This window comes from Salvia hispanica, chromosome 6, assembly GCF_023119035.1.
Source record: "Salvia hispanica cultivar TCC Black 2014 chromosome 6, UniMelb_Shisp_WGS_1.0, whole genome shotgun sequence".
NCBI lineage: Eukaryota > Viridiplantae > Streptophyta > Magnoliopsida > Lamiales > Lamiaceae > Salvia > Salvia hispanica.
The window spans coordinates 27057081-27071080 of record NC_062970.1 but is presented as its reverse complement, the minus strand read 5'-3'; the positions used below and the strand labels follow the sequence as shown (position 1 = coordinate 27071080).

The window sequence follows — 14000 nt, the reverse complement described above, 5'->3', positions numbered from 1 at the left end:
CTATTTCTTTTTATTTTTTTTCATATTGTTTATTTCTGATTTTAAATGAATATTTATTAAAATAATTAGGAAATTAATTAAGGAGTAAAAAATCAGAATTAAAAGTCTAATTTGGTCAAAATCGAGATTAAATCCGTTGACCGTTAGTTTTTAATAGAACCGTTAGTCCATGACCAATTGTGATCTGAATTGAAATATTGAGAATCAAAAAATTTAAAAGATAAAATTTAGGACCAAAATCATAAAAGGGTGTTATGTTCAGTACCCATTTTGACATTTACTCAGAAGTCAAAACTAAACGAACCTAATTTAGTGTACAACATTTATACTTTTGAGTTATGCAAACCAGATTTAAGATAAAGAATAAAAAAACAAATCCTTTTGACCTTTTGTCAAAATTGAGAAAATCTATTACTCCCTCCGTCCTGGATAATTCGACTTAATTTTTCATTTCGGTCCGTGCCGTATAATTTGTCCTACTTCACTTTTACTATTTTTGGTAGTGGACCACATATTTCACTAACTTATTCTTACTCATATTTTATTATAAAACTAATATATAAAGGCAGGACCTACATTACAATTCTTAAAATCCGTGTCCGATCAAAGTGACCCGAATTATCCCGGACAGAAGGAGTATACAGTAGAACACAAATGGCGTCACTCCCACCAGTCTATCTATCGCCTCCGCCTCCGCCCCGCGCTGCCTGCCTTCGGCAGTTATCTCAGCCGTGGCCATATCTCTCACGGTTAAGGTAGCTAATTTATTTTCTATACACTTTTCTTTCAATTTTTTATTTTTTATAACTATAAAAGAATTTACTCTTGATTATCGTTATATTATTTGTATTCACTTCCCATTCTTTCTCCAATTTTGTCTCTCATTTCATCAATTGAACTGTAAATTATTCCAATTATTTGTTCAACACTCGTGGGAGCAGACAGACTCTGGTTTGAAACCCGTTTGATTTTTTTGTTATGCAGCTCATATGTTTGAATAAATGCCCACTCGAACTGGTCTCTATAACCATCCTCTTTCATAGGTCAGTTATTTTATGCTCTTGAATTCGAAATCTTGCACTATGTTCAATTGTTTTTAGCTTGCGTTTCATACACCTGAGGAAGTAGAAGATCAGTTGCCTCTTAGGTGGTTCCATACTTGCTATCAGTTTGTCAAAGAAGAAGATGACTTGTGCTTGTAATTCTCACAACCTATGATTAATTCTTCTATGGGACTCAATTTGATGCAGCTTGCCGCTTTATTTTCTTTTTGCTACATGAATATATAGCGTTTTACGATAATTATCGTTTATTTGATCAATGCGTGTCACTGACAATAGACACGTTAAGCATAATTGCAAAAAGTATTCAATGATTCGGAAAATTGACATTTGTGTCCCAACATAAATATTCTGGATTATGAAGTGGCACTCCAAAATTCGCATGTGGTGTTTCCTAAGTGTCCACAATATGTGACACAGAGTTCTTTAACCAAAAAACAGGTGATTTGAAAATGTCATTTACGCTTAGCCCTGGTAGGAGGTTCTAAGATACCCGACTCGGAGTATGATGATTACATTTAGCCATATATGTTGTATGTGGCAAACATTGGGACAATAATTTATACCCAAGTTTTTACAACCTTTATTCACAAATTTGTGTGCACAAATTTGGTTTTGGTTTTATCTTGGTTGTGGTGTCATAAGTTATAATCCCAAAGTCACCAAATGAGTTTTGCAAATTAAATTTTCCTTCCTTTTGTCGCTTGCTTTGTTATTGCAGTTTTGTTGTCTCTGCAGTTTGCTGGTACACATTTTGGTTTGCTGTTAGGTCAGATTTTGAGAACTAGGATAAGCATAGTTCCCTGATTTCTTTTGTTAACGAAATGTTCCTGGTAATCATTAAATTAATTGAAACAAATAAGAGCATTGCCATCACATTATTCCGTAATATTATGTTACAGTTGGCAATGCTTGTCAGATGGATTCAGTATTTGTTATTCACAGGTTTACTAAAGAAAATTGCTCTCATCAATTCAGAAATTTGGTAAATGTAATATTTTGTTATCATCCTAAAGATTGGATGGAAATGGAGCTAGAAGGTTGATTCATGCCTCATGAGATAGTAAACCTGTTGGGATTTTCAAGGATGAGAATCACTTGTTCTATATGAAATAATGATAATTCTTTTCTTGATATCAATCTTCATATTTCCTCATCCAAAAGGGAGCTCTCTACCCACCTAGCTAGGAGGTGATGATGTTTTCTAATCATTAAATTTCTAAAAGCAGTACAAGGATCAGAATTATTCTATCATCCCTTGCATCTCCTCATCACTAAAAGTGTGGCAGATAAAGATCAAGAGTTTCAGTTCATAAGGTGACTGTGATTCCTTATCGAGCTGAGTTTCTAGTGCTAGTTCGGTGCATGATTATTTCTCTATAAGGCTAGGATATTCAAAACTTGGCATGGGGCCGTGCCAGCTTATTTCAGTTTACTTTAGAACTAAGGCCTAGCTTCTATCTGGCATTTCACCATTATTATCCTACAGTTAGTTCTCGCGCAACAAAGCGTTGTATTTTCAGTCTCTTTTTTACGTCAGTTTAAGTAATGTATTATAATCGATAGACACTTTGAGATTTCACATTCTTGTTTATAACCAGAAAGCACCTCGGATATAGCTAGTTACTTGTGGAGGCAACATCCATAAAGCACGTTGGTTTGTGCTAGCACTATAATATGAAGAGTGAAAACATGGTTGGCTAATCAATTACTACTGTTTCTAGACTGCTACGCACTTCCTTTGCCATCAATGGATATAGACTCTAGGTGTATGGATTTTGCCTTTCTTATTCCTTCTTTTCGTTTTTTGTTTTCTTTTAAATTATTGATATCCCTGGTAAACTTTGAATTGAACAGAGTGCAATGACAGTATGAATATTTTTTTATTAATTTGTAAACTACCCTATCAATGGCAATGGGGAAATCTTCTAAAGAATAGTCCTTGTGATGGTTCTGAAAATTTTGGGAGATATGTGAGTGGGTTTTATTACAGATTGACTTATGCTAGTCTGAATAAATATTTTACAGGATGATGCAGAGGGAGAAAGAGAGCAAATCACAATAATGATCTGGAAGGAAACAAGAATGATAGTGAAGACCAAGATCATAAATGCTGTTAGACCTGTGAGAACCCCTCTTAGATAAAACAGCAAAGTCACATTAGCCTTACTTTCCAAATTGTTAAGTTGTACCTCCCATCAGTATAAAATCAGCAAGTATGGTTAAAGACACTTTCAAATGATTGAAAGAGGCGTTGGGTTTAGACTCCCAACAGACACAAAATTCCTCACTCAACATTGCAAAATTCTTAATCAGCTCAAAATTATCCATGCCAAACTTGTGAAATGCCCCTTCTCAGCTGACACGGCCACTTTTACCTCTCTCCTCTCAGATGCAGCCAGCTCCTCTAGCATTACCTTGTTCTCATATGCTTGTGTTATATTCCAAAACCTTCGGTCCCATACTACCTTTCAGTACAATACTATAATTAGAGGCTATGTGCAATCCAATCAACCCATAAAGGCCATCTTGTGCTACAAAGATATGATGAGAGATGGACTTATCAAGAATAACTACACTTTTACACCTCTAGTCAAAGCTTGTTCCATGGTTTCACAGGAGTTTGAGCGTATAGGTTTATTGGTACATGCTAATATATTTAAATTAGGATTTGGTTCTGACCTATTTATTGCAAGCGCTTTGATTGAGTTCTATGCCTTAAATCTTGACATGGGGACAGCAGAAGAGTTGTTTGGTGAAATTCCAGTGAGAGATGTGGTTATGTGGACCGCAATGGTCGACGGTTATGGTAAAATGGGAGACACTAAGAAAGCGAGAGAATTGTTTGATAAGATGCCAGAGAGGAATGTGATATCTTGGAGTTCAATAATTGGAGCATATTCACGGAAAAGTGATTTCAGAGAAGTATTATGCTTGTATAAAACAATGGAAAACTTGAGTTTGAAGCCTAATGAGTCGGTTCTGGTGAGTGCACTTACTGCATGCGCTCATCTTGGTGCATTATCGCAGGGTTTATGGATACACTCGTATGCCAAGAAATGCAGGTACGTCTCCAATCCTATTCTAGCTACCGCATTGGTTGACATGTACTCAAAATGCGGTTGTGTGCATCTAGCTTTAACAGTTTTTGAAGAGATTCGAGAAAAGGACTGCCGAGCCTGGAATTCTATCATATCTGGAATGGCACTACATGGAGATGCTAAGAAATCACTCAAACTATTTAATGACATGGTTCTGAGTGGGACCCGACCAACTGACGCTACATTTGTTGCTGTCCTCACTGCTTGTACTCATGCTAGGATGGTCCAAGAGGGCCTATCTCTGTTTGAGAGCATGACAAGAATCTACAAGATTGAGCCTAAAGTCGAGCATTATGCCTGTGTTGTAGACCTCTTGGCCAGATCAGGTGAGATAGAGAAAGCCGAGAAATTTATTGAAGATAACATCCATGGAATTGGGGAAGGGGATGGTAATGTATGGGGAGCTCTGCTGGGGGCATGTAGGATTCATGGGAAGGTCGATATTGGGAATAGATTGTGGATAAAGCTAGCTGATAAGGGAATTGCTGATTACGGGATCCATGCACTGGCTTATAACATGTACCGGGAATCTGGTTGGGTGCATGAAGCAAAAAAGGTTAGGAGACAGATTGAGACGAAACAAATGAGGAAAAAACCGGGCTGCAGCGCTGTAGAAGTTGACGGGATTGTAGAAGAGTTTGTTGCTGGTGATGTTTTGCATCCTCGGGCAGGCGATATTTGTAAGATTCTTGATCTTTCACTAAGTGGTGTATCATGTCCTACAACATTGTATGAGTATGATGACAGCACTACTTAGTAACTACTACATGTCTGTCATAACATTTCATTTTTCAAGATAAGGTAATAAAATGTCAAGAATCAAGATTGAGATAAACCTAGTAGCCACAAGAGTAGTTGTACACTTCGCAATTTTAGCAACTGATATAGTAATTTCCTCATAAGGTTAGACCGATGCAATTTGACTCTTAATTTGTTTTAAATTCATTAAACTAAATTTACAAACACAAAGCAATATATACACCACACAAAAAACAGAAATGAATATGTATATATAACAACAATTTAATATGCAACAAAATTTATTAGAAATAAGCAAATAAAAACACATTAATTGGTTGTAGTCATATGCCTAACATTAAGCTAAAATATGTATATCCAGAATATAGATATTTCAAAAAATTCAACCTCTCTATCGCTCGTAGTCGTACTCTCACCAACCAGCACACTCTTCTTCCTCACATGATTTCTTCACTGTCTCATCCTCTTGCAAGAAAATAACAACAATCAATATTTGAATTATGTAAACTCCAGGTACTTCATCACATTAATCAATAGAACTCAGAATTCAAAGCTTACCAAAAATGAGTAAACTGCCTCATCAAGTTAGTTTTGCTACAGAAGGACATGCATTATTTAAGACATATAGAAGGGAATTTTTGTGAAAATTAACAAGAATGCCATTGTAATTAAATTTAAATTTATATAATAACTTGATCATTATTATATTAAAATTAATGATAGTTACAAAAAGTCAAAAAGTCTACCATTAAAAATGAAACGCATGCATTATATATGTAAAAAATAAAAATTGACTATTATCCTTTTTATTATGAACGATTATAAAACGCGTTGGTGTATAAAACATAAACAATATTATCTCTATACTTGAAAAACGTTTTTTCATATTAGACGTAAATACCAATTTATGTTAAAAAAACGTATGTTGTGCAAGTTTATGTGATATTTACTTGGTTGTAACACATTGGTTAAATTTTTTTAAAAAACTCGTGTATTTTATTTGAAAGGAGGATGTAATATATTACTTTAAATTTTAAAAAAATAGATTACTATAACTAAAAATAGATTGGAGGAATAAAATATCTATCAGCAGATAAAATATATTAGTGCTGTGGATTTACTAAAAGTCGAAATCAGTCATATGATTATATTGGTCAACCAGCTTCCACTCCACTGCCGAATTGTCCGCCCCTCACTCTCCAACTTATTTTATCTGTAGTCAATGCAACTCAACCAAAACAGAGTCAATTTTCGGAATTCTAATGGCGGAGGCCAAGCTTTTTGAACTTAACAATGGCTCTATGCGTGTAATCGTCTCCAATTATGGATGCACCATCACCTCTCTCTTTGTACCTGACAAACATGGTAATTTTCTGCATTCACTTGGAATAAAAATCTAATCTTTTTCTTCTTTTCAAGTGATTTTGTATTGATGGTTTTGGTTTTGGATTGCTACAGGCAAATTGGCCGATGTAGTTCTTGGATTTGACACAATTGAGCCATATCAGGTCACTGATTTAGCATACAAATCATACTGTTCAAATTCAATTTTAACTAATGTCAAGATCCTGTCTTTATATATGTGATTTTGAATGCTTGCGTCATGGATTTGAAGATACCTATTATTGTTCTGTGTTTGAGAATCTCTGTGTGTGAAATGAAAGTTTTGTGATTGACTTTGAATTGCTTTTGCCCTGAAAGGTGCTTCTCCTTACTTGAACTTTTTATATGCTTCTTTTATTTATCACTATGATTTTTATTTGTGCATCCGCCCTAGTTAACTATATTAGGCCTTCTTTGTATGATGGAATAAAATGTGATTCCTACTTACATTCTATTAGGGATGAAGTAGAAAATAGAATGACAATGCAAAGAAATTGTCATTTCATTGCTATCTTCATTCCATTCCATCATGCCAAGAATGGCCTTAGGGTTTCTAGTTATACTTTATCAGTCCCAATTAGGATATGTTGTGTGCCTCTTCTTATTTTTTGGCTATGTGCAGAAAGGAGATTCTCCTTACTTTGGGTGTATTGTGGGTCGGGTGGCAAATAGGATCAGAAATGGGAAGTTTACACTCAATGGAGTCGAGTATTCATTGCCTATTAACAATGGACCCAACAGTCTCCATGGTATGCATCCTCACCATCTATTTTACTTTATCACATATAGATGTCCTACTAGAAGATACAATGCCATACCGTGCTTCCTTACAGGGTCCGACATATTGCCTTGTGGTGTGTCTAACCATCATAATTGCAGAGAAAAATATAAAAAAAAAGGAGAGAAGTGGTTTATGCAATTGTGATTGGTTGGACACACCACGAGGCAATTTGTCCGGACCATTGAATTTTTATTTCTTCTATTTAGATTTTAGGCTCATTAACTTTATAACAAGAGGACATTTCCCCACCTGTAACTTTACTGGTTGAACGGAATTATATAAAATAACGTGGAACTGTGGACTTCTTTAATCCAACTAGAAATTTCAAGTTTTGATTTAATTTTATTCTTTTCGCGATACTGCATTTTTTCATGAAGGTGGGAACAAGGGATATGATAAGGTCATCTGGGAAGTGGCTGAATATAAGCAGGGTGATACACCATCAATCACCTTTAAGTATGACAGTCTCGACGGGGAAGAAGGTAACAAATGCATTAGTCAACTGCATTAAACTTCTTACCTCGATAAGCACACGTACATTCACTTATTTGATCATTTGCAATGCAGGTTATCCAGGTGATGTTTCTTTCAGCGCAACGTACACGCTCACATCCAAGACTACAATGAGGCTCGACATGGAAGGTGTGCCGAAGAATAAGGCAACGCCAATCAACCTTGCACAACACACCTATTGGAATCTAGCCGGTCATGAATCTGGAACAGTTCTAGATCACACTATTCAGATATGGGCGGATCACATCACTCCCGTAGATCAGAACACTGTTCCAACCGGTGAGATCATGCCTGTCAAAGGCACGCCGTTCGACTTCACTACTGCAAACAAGATTGGCAGCCGTATCAACGAGGTTGGTATAGGCTACGACCACAACTATGTTCTTGACTGCGGGGAGGAAAAATCAGGCTTGAAGCACGCTGCAAAGTTGAAGGATCCTGCTAGCTCGAGGACTCTTGATCTGTGGACCAATGCTCCTGGTATGCAGTTTTACACTGCAAATTACGTGAGCGGAATTGTTGGTAAAGGCGGTGCTGTGTATGGAAAGCATTCGGCCGCTTGTCTGGAGACGCAGGGATTTCCGAACGCCATCAACCAGCCAAACTTCCCTACCGTTGTCGTCCAACCGGGAGAGAAGTACATTCATAGTATGGTGTTTGAATTCTCAACCGAGTAGGGTACGTTCAATTGTATCATAGTTTTAATCCTTATTAGTATCAGAGTTATGCTATAAGTACTAAAATAAGTAGTACTCCTACATCAGTACATATGGCCTCTATTTTTTATCTGGGATTTTGAGTGATCAAGTTTGACAATTTCAGTTTGCTTAGCCTTTTTATTCTGCTTCATTTTGTAATAGCAAGATATATAATATTTGAACTGCATGTAGATATTTAACGTAAATATTTAAGTGTAATAATACTACTACTATATCAATATAGGTAAATAAAGTTAGCTAACTTAGAAGTGACAAAACTAGACATTGTTTGAGAGTCTTGAGACTAGTAGAAAATTAATTTGAAAGTAGGAGCTGCTTGGAAAACAAATGCTGTAGTTTGAGTAGCTATAAAATCAGTTGCATTGTAGCTGGAGATTGGTTAACACGAGTGATTAGTTTAACCATTAGTGATAAAGAAGGTACAAGCTTGCAGTTCTTGTAGAATGAATCTTGAATCGATTTTTACTGCATTGTTATCTTGTGTGACGAAGAAGATTGATAAATAAAAGTGTGTAATATCTCTTGTTCATGGATGTAGATCATTTAAGATCAAATCACGTAAAATTCTTGTCGTTGCATTTCTTTTCACAATAGATCAATCTCGATAATCTTTTACAGTTTGGCACGTTTGTGGGAATAGGGGAAACGAATCAATGGCGACAACAAGGTTCAACGCTGAGAAGTTCAAAGGCAAACACAACTTCAGCCTTTGGTGCATCAAAATGAAGGCCATGCTCGTGCAACAATGGTGTGTGGATGCTTTAAAGACCGATCCTGGGAGTAGAATGTGGTAGAAGGTGATTATAAGACCACCATCAAGAGGGTTGAGATCATGGAGAAGGCACACAACGCAACTATTTTGTCTCTCGCCAATAAAGTTTTGCAGGAAATGTCGAAAGAGAGCACAACCGCTGCCGTATGGTTCAACCTTGAAAGTTTACACTATATGACTAAGTAATTGGATAATACAATGTGAATGTACGAACTAAGGCCATGAAGCAAGGACCTCAAATGTCATTTTCTTTTCTAGGGAAAGCGAATGTATGAACCCAATTGATTAGAAACATTCTATACAGCCGTGATCAGCAAATACAAGTAGTGTCAAAGATCCCAAAAATTCTACTGCCCCAAACATCATTACTATCGATATAATAAGACTTGAGGCAACACTGTATCCATGGTGGATCTCTGGTAACATACTCACCCGTCGGATCTCTATTTACTCCAAGCAACACGTCCCGTATCTTAGTTAGTGCATCAACAGACTCGCAATTCTCAAAAAACTTGTCCTGCACACCAAAAATAACACAAATGACTCAGTTTTTTTCTAAAGGAACACAAATGAAGAGTAGTTATGTTTATACTATTATTCATGCCATGATTAAAATGTTCTCAAACACATTTTCTGTACTCGAGGTGGACCACGTCTCAAGAGTGGACACATCAATTTTCCAATACTGGAAAATGTGTTCCATGACATTTTTGTGACAATATTTACACGTTGGAAATCGAATGAGAACGATACAACTAAAATAGATATTTCAAAGGTAGATCATTTTACCCCATCCTTGTCAAAAAGAAAAGCATGGATTCTTGCAGTCGGATCCTCCAGAGTCAGCTGCAATCTGTAAACTCCACTAGGCGAGTGGAAATCCTCTGGCCTCCACGGGACTAATGCAACAACCCTGACCAAACACTTAAATTTATATGTAACCTGCAATGCACAAAATCAATAGTTGAAAGCGGCAGCAAGCCCTATGACCTTCGTGATTCAAGTTGTTAAGTGATACATAAAGGCCTATTCAGTCGTAAGTCACTAGTAATGTATGTATGATAGGATTCCCTCATATTCATTTATATTGTGTACAAAAATGTCGCATTCAGACCAATTAAAAAGAAATAATAATGCAGTCAGCTCAGCTGAATATCACATATCCAGTTTTAACATTGTTCAACCTTGACACCAGATAATAGCAGCATAGATATAGGCATTAAATCATTTTATAGTATAAAATAGAATGATACTCTCTCCGTCCGCCATTAGGAGTTCCGGTCACTTTTCTGCATTCGTTTTGTAAAAATGATACTCCCTCCGTCCGCCATTAGGAGTCCCGGTCACTTTTGCGCACTCGTTTTGTAAAAAAGATACTCCCTCCGTTCCGCGGTAGTTGAGTCATTTCATTTTCTGCACTCGTTTTGCAAAAATGATAATCAATAGTTAAAATGAAAAGAGAGTAAAGTAGGTGAGAGAATAAGGTAGATAAGAGTCTTATCTACATTATTCTCTCTCTTACTTTATTTTTTCTCCACTTTAACTATTTATAATCATTTTTCTAAAATGAGTGCAGAAAAAAAAATGACTCAACTACCGCGGAACGGAGAAAGTAATAAATAGTTAAAGTGGAGAAATGGTAAAGTAAAAGAAAATATTGTTGTCTTCTTATCATTATTCTCTCTTACTTTACCATTTCTCCACTTTAACTATTTATTATCATTTTTACAAAAGTACAAAACGAATGCGGAAAAGTGACCGGAACTCCTAATGGCGGACGGATGGAGTAATAAATAGTTAAAGTGGAGAAATGGTAAAATAAGAGAGAAAAAATAATGATGAGAAGACTCTTGTGAACATTATTTTCTCTCTTACTTTACCATTTTTCCACTTTAACTATTTATTATTATTTTTACAAAACGAGTGCGCAAAAGTGACCATAACTCCTAATGGCGAACGGAGAGAGTAATATAAAGCTGCACAAAAATATAAGTAAAAACCAATTAAACATTAAATATGACCAAACAATAAATGTAATAAAACTTCTAACAGAGAAGGTGAGGTGTCAAAGGAAGTGGATGAAATAATAACAAAGAAGCATGTCAAATGACAAACGACTTGGGAGGAAGAGCATGTTTTTTTTTTCATAAAGGAACTGCACTAACCAATTCAAATTGACACGAAGGAAATATTCCTGTATGGGTGTTTATCCAGTATCCACCACATATGTAATGACAGAGATATGTTGAGTAACAGCAGATAGGTAGGTTGAGAAATCACATAAGAAAGGGTACCTCAGGATAAGTTAGGACATCCATCAATGTTACCAAGTTCGCATCAGGATGGCTGGTCTCTGATTTCAAAAAATTTAAGTAGTAAGCATGCAATGCAATACGCATCATCATTATTGACAACAGAAAGTACAAAGTCATCATATACTCAAAGCAACAAGACCTGTTATGGAAGAGGGCCAATACAAACATGTGAAGGGCATCCTTCCATTTTGGGTAGAGACACGCTCCTTGTAAATCCTGATTTACACATGCCTTTAGTTATTACTCGAAAAACAAAGATATAACCTTATGAGTAGACATGGGATATTGGTTAAGGGTGACTCAGAAATATCAAACAAAGAAAATATGAACGATTGGTTTGCTATTACTATATTTGGAAAGATGATCAACCAAACGCAGCTATTATATTAAGTTTATGACCTTTGACGATTCATAACACTGTAGTCATCATCGGGCAAGTAGCAGAGCTTAGAGGTGGGTGTCAACACTGCACGCCACAAAGCAGCATGAACTTCAAATCTTATGTTGATAAACTTCATCCATCTGTTACATTTAATAAACTTAATGCCAAGCTTCTCCTGGCCTTGATCAATAACCATCCTCAAGACTGTTCCAACAACTGGAAAGGTGCATAGAATGTCTCTTGATAATGGAGCAGGTTCCAACATTAAAGGTAGTGGATTTTGCATCTCGTCTTCATATCTGAAATAGCAGACCACAAGAGCAAAGGATTTTAGTTCATGGTTATGGTTTGGTTCCTTAAGTTAATAGGGATTCTCATTATAATCATAATATGACATAAAATGCATTTTGCTCAATCTTGATTATGCATTATGCCTCTCAGAAGTTTTTCAGACAGCATAATCAAGAGTAAATATCTATTCCTTCTTAATATCTGTATGCATTTCATAGGTTTATTTTTTCTAAATGCATAGTGCAAAAGATGATAAACTGGGCAGGGCTCCTCCTCAGCACAAGTTCCATAGATTAAGTAACTAACTAATACTCAATCAAATTTAACTCCCAAACCACAAATCAACTATCAACAATGACTTAAAAGCACTATAGCTAATCCTCAGGTGTCACATACATTAGAATGGATACGCATTATAATCAAATAGTATTCAGTTAAATGACATAATCAAATATATACAGCTCCTTGGTCTACTGACACAAAAGAGGGATACAATTACAAGTGCCACATATCCAATTCACATGCACAGGGGGGATACCTTTTGTACTCATTTGATTCAGAGTTAAAGTTATACTAAAGTATATAGTTTCTGCGTCAACTGAACAAGATAGAGCGGAAAAAATTCAGTTCCTAACTACAGACAAGAGAAGATAAATACTACTGACTTAGCTTCAACAGAAACAGGTTGTGTGTCACTTCCATCCCAAATAAAGAGCATCCACTCATCCTCCTTCACTTGAGCAGTATGCAAAATCTAACATGGTGGTCAAAGAGCAAAAGATAAATATTAGCACATGTTTCAATCCCAAAGATGAACTCCAACTCTCTGAAACCAGGGGATGTAAGTCCTACAGCATTTCAAACTACCTTGCATACCACATTGAAGTGTTCGCCTTCTTTGATCTCTCTCAGGAAAAATGTCTTATACAAGCCTGTCTAGCAAGCATACATGTATAAAAACAACATAAAGCAGCATATATATCTCCAAGTTCACGAAACTTGGGAGAAAATCGTCGCATAAAATATAACAAGCTTGTGACAAAAACATAATAGCCTCCTATAATAACGGAGTTATCAAACATAAAAAAAATGTTTTGAGTGATTATAGTAAAGCAATGGCAGGCACTTTGTACCAATAATTCTTTCACCAAATGAACATTTCCTTAACCCCACTATGACCTTCTTATCCTTCTCTCTAGGTTCATATCTTGCTGAAATCTGATAAGGCACAAGTTCTTTAATACTAGAGCCTCTTCCTTCGAATAATGCAAACGATGAAAATTTCTTGTTGAACATAGCATAAACACCGTCAGGCCTAGTTGATATCTGCACAAATTAGCTGCTATAAAGCTTTAAAATCAGGGGGGGGAGAAGAGAGAGAGAGAATAAGAGGTTATTCGTTTACCACAACTTGATAAACCAGAACTATATCTCCAACATTCTCAATTGCAGGGAGGTCCTCCATAGTTGGAGCGAAAAAATGTATATGAATCCCACTTGGCAGCGACTCATCTATGATCCTTACCGCGCAAAAACAGTCTTCAAAAGCAACCAAAAAAGACACATGAGCCCCATGATTTCTGAGAAATGTGAAAAAGGTGGGAAAATTCGGAATTACCAGTTCCTTTAGTAGATTTCGGAAGAGTGGTGTCGACTGCTACACCGATGAGATTGACTCGCTGATTAATGCAAGATACTGCGTCACCAATTTTCATAAATGTGTAATCGGCAACACTCATGTTGCACGAAATCGAAACCCTAGCTTTCGTCTGCTCAATCGCGTGGTGATTGGCAGTTATGAAAGTAAATTATTCCCGCCCATTTCTCTACTCCATCTCCATGCTTTTCTCTGTTTTTCTCGTGTATAAATAAATCATGTTAAGTTAATAAAGAAAGAGATGACAACATAATTAATCTGCAATA

General features: G+C 36.1%; 3 protein-coding genes across 12 annotated transcripts; 2 read left to right on the top strand and 1 right to left on the bottom strand.

Annotated features, from left to right (window-relative positions):
• Window positions 1-623: 623 nt before the first annotated feature.
• LOC125192116 (putative pentatricopeptide repeat-containing protein At5g59200, chloroplastic) lies at window positions 624-4997 on the top strand. Of its 6 annotated transcripts, none has more exons than XM_048089577.1 (5): window positions 624-755; window positions 985-1043; window positions 3090-3185; window positions 4092-4126; window positions 4207-4997. In XM_048089577.1, exons 3-5 carry the CDS (start codon window positions 3172-3174, stop codon window positions 4917-4919), a joined length of 762 nt encoding a protein of 253 aa, XP_047945534.1. In that variant the 5' UTR covers window positions 624-755; window positions 985-1043; window positions 3090-3171; the 3' UTR covers window positions 4920-4997. The 6 variants fall into 6 exon arrangements, with proteins under 6 accessions (XP_047945534.1, XP_047945533.1, XP_047945528.1 ...); XM_048089576.1 differs by having other exon boundaries at window positions 4198-4997; XM_048089571.1 differs by having other exon boundaries at window positions 3090-4997.
• A 1088-nt stretch (window positions 4998-6085) lies between these two features.
• Window positions 6086-9380, top strand: LOC125196415 (galactose mutarotase-like). Of its 3 annotated transcripts, none has more exons than XM_048094923.1 (6): window positions 6086-6286; window positions 6380-6429; window positions 6927-7053; window positions 7463-7567; window positions 7653-8276; window positions 8958-9380. In XM_048094923.1, exons 1-5 carry the CDS (start codon window positions 6184-6186, stop codon window positions 8273-8275), a joined length of 1008 nt encoding a protein of 335 aa, XP_047950880.1. In that variant the 5' UTR covers window positions 6086-6183; the 3' UTR covers window position 8276; window positions 8958-9380. The 3 variants fall into 3 exon arrangements, with proteins under 3 accessions (XP_047950880.1, XP_047950881.1, XP_047950879.1); XM_048094924.1 differs by having other exon boundaries at window positions 8936-9380; XM_048094922.1 differs by lacking the exon at window positions 8958-9380 and having other exon boundaries at window positions 7653-8428.
• Window positions 9321-13915, bottom strand: LOC125196414 (protection of telomeres protein 1b-like). 3 transcript variants are annotated; one of them, XM_048094920.1, is made up of 11 exons: window positions 13696-13915; window positions 13483-13616; window positions 13211-13403; window positions 12945-13009; window positions 12743-12831; window positions 11934-12085; window positions 11804-11870; window positions 11544-11620; window positions 11384-11442; window positions 9879-10031; window positions 9321-9606 (listed from the first exon to the last, which is right to left on the bottom strand). In XM_048094920.1, exons 1-11 carry the CDS (start codon window positions 13814-13816, stop codon window positions 9400-9402), a joined length of 1317 nt encoding a protein of 438 aa, XP_047950877.1. In that variant the 5' UTR covers window positions 13817-13915; the 3' UTR covers window positions 9321-9399. The 3 variants fall into 3 exon arrangements, with proteins under 3 accessions (XP_047950877.1, XP_047950876.1, XP_047950878.1); XM_048094919.1 differs by having other exon boundaries at window positions 11804-12085; XM_048094921.1 differs by lacking the exon at window positions 13696-13915 and having other exon boundaries at window positions 11804-12085; window positions 13211-13416; window positions 13483-13602.
• Between the last annotated feature and the right edge of the window lie 85 nt (window positions 13916-14000).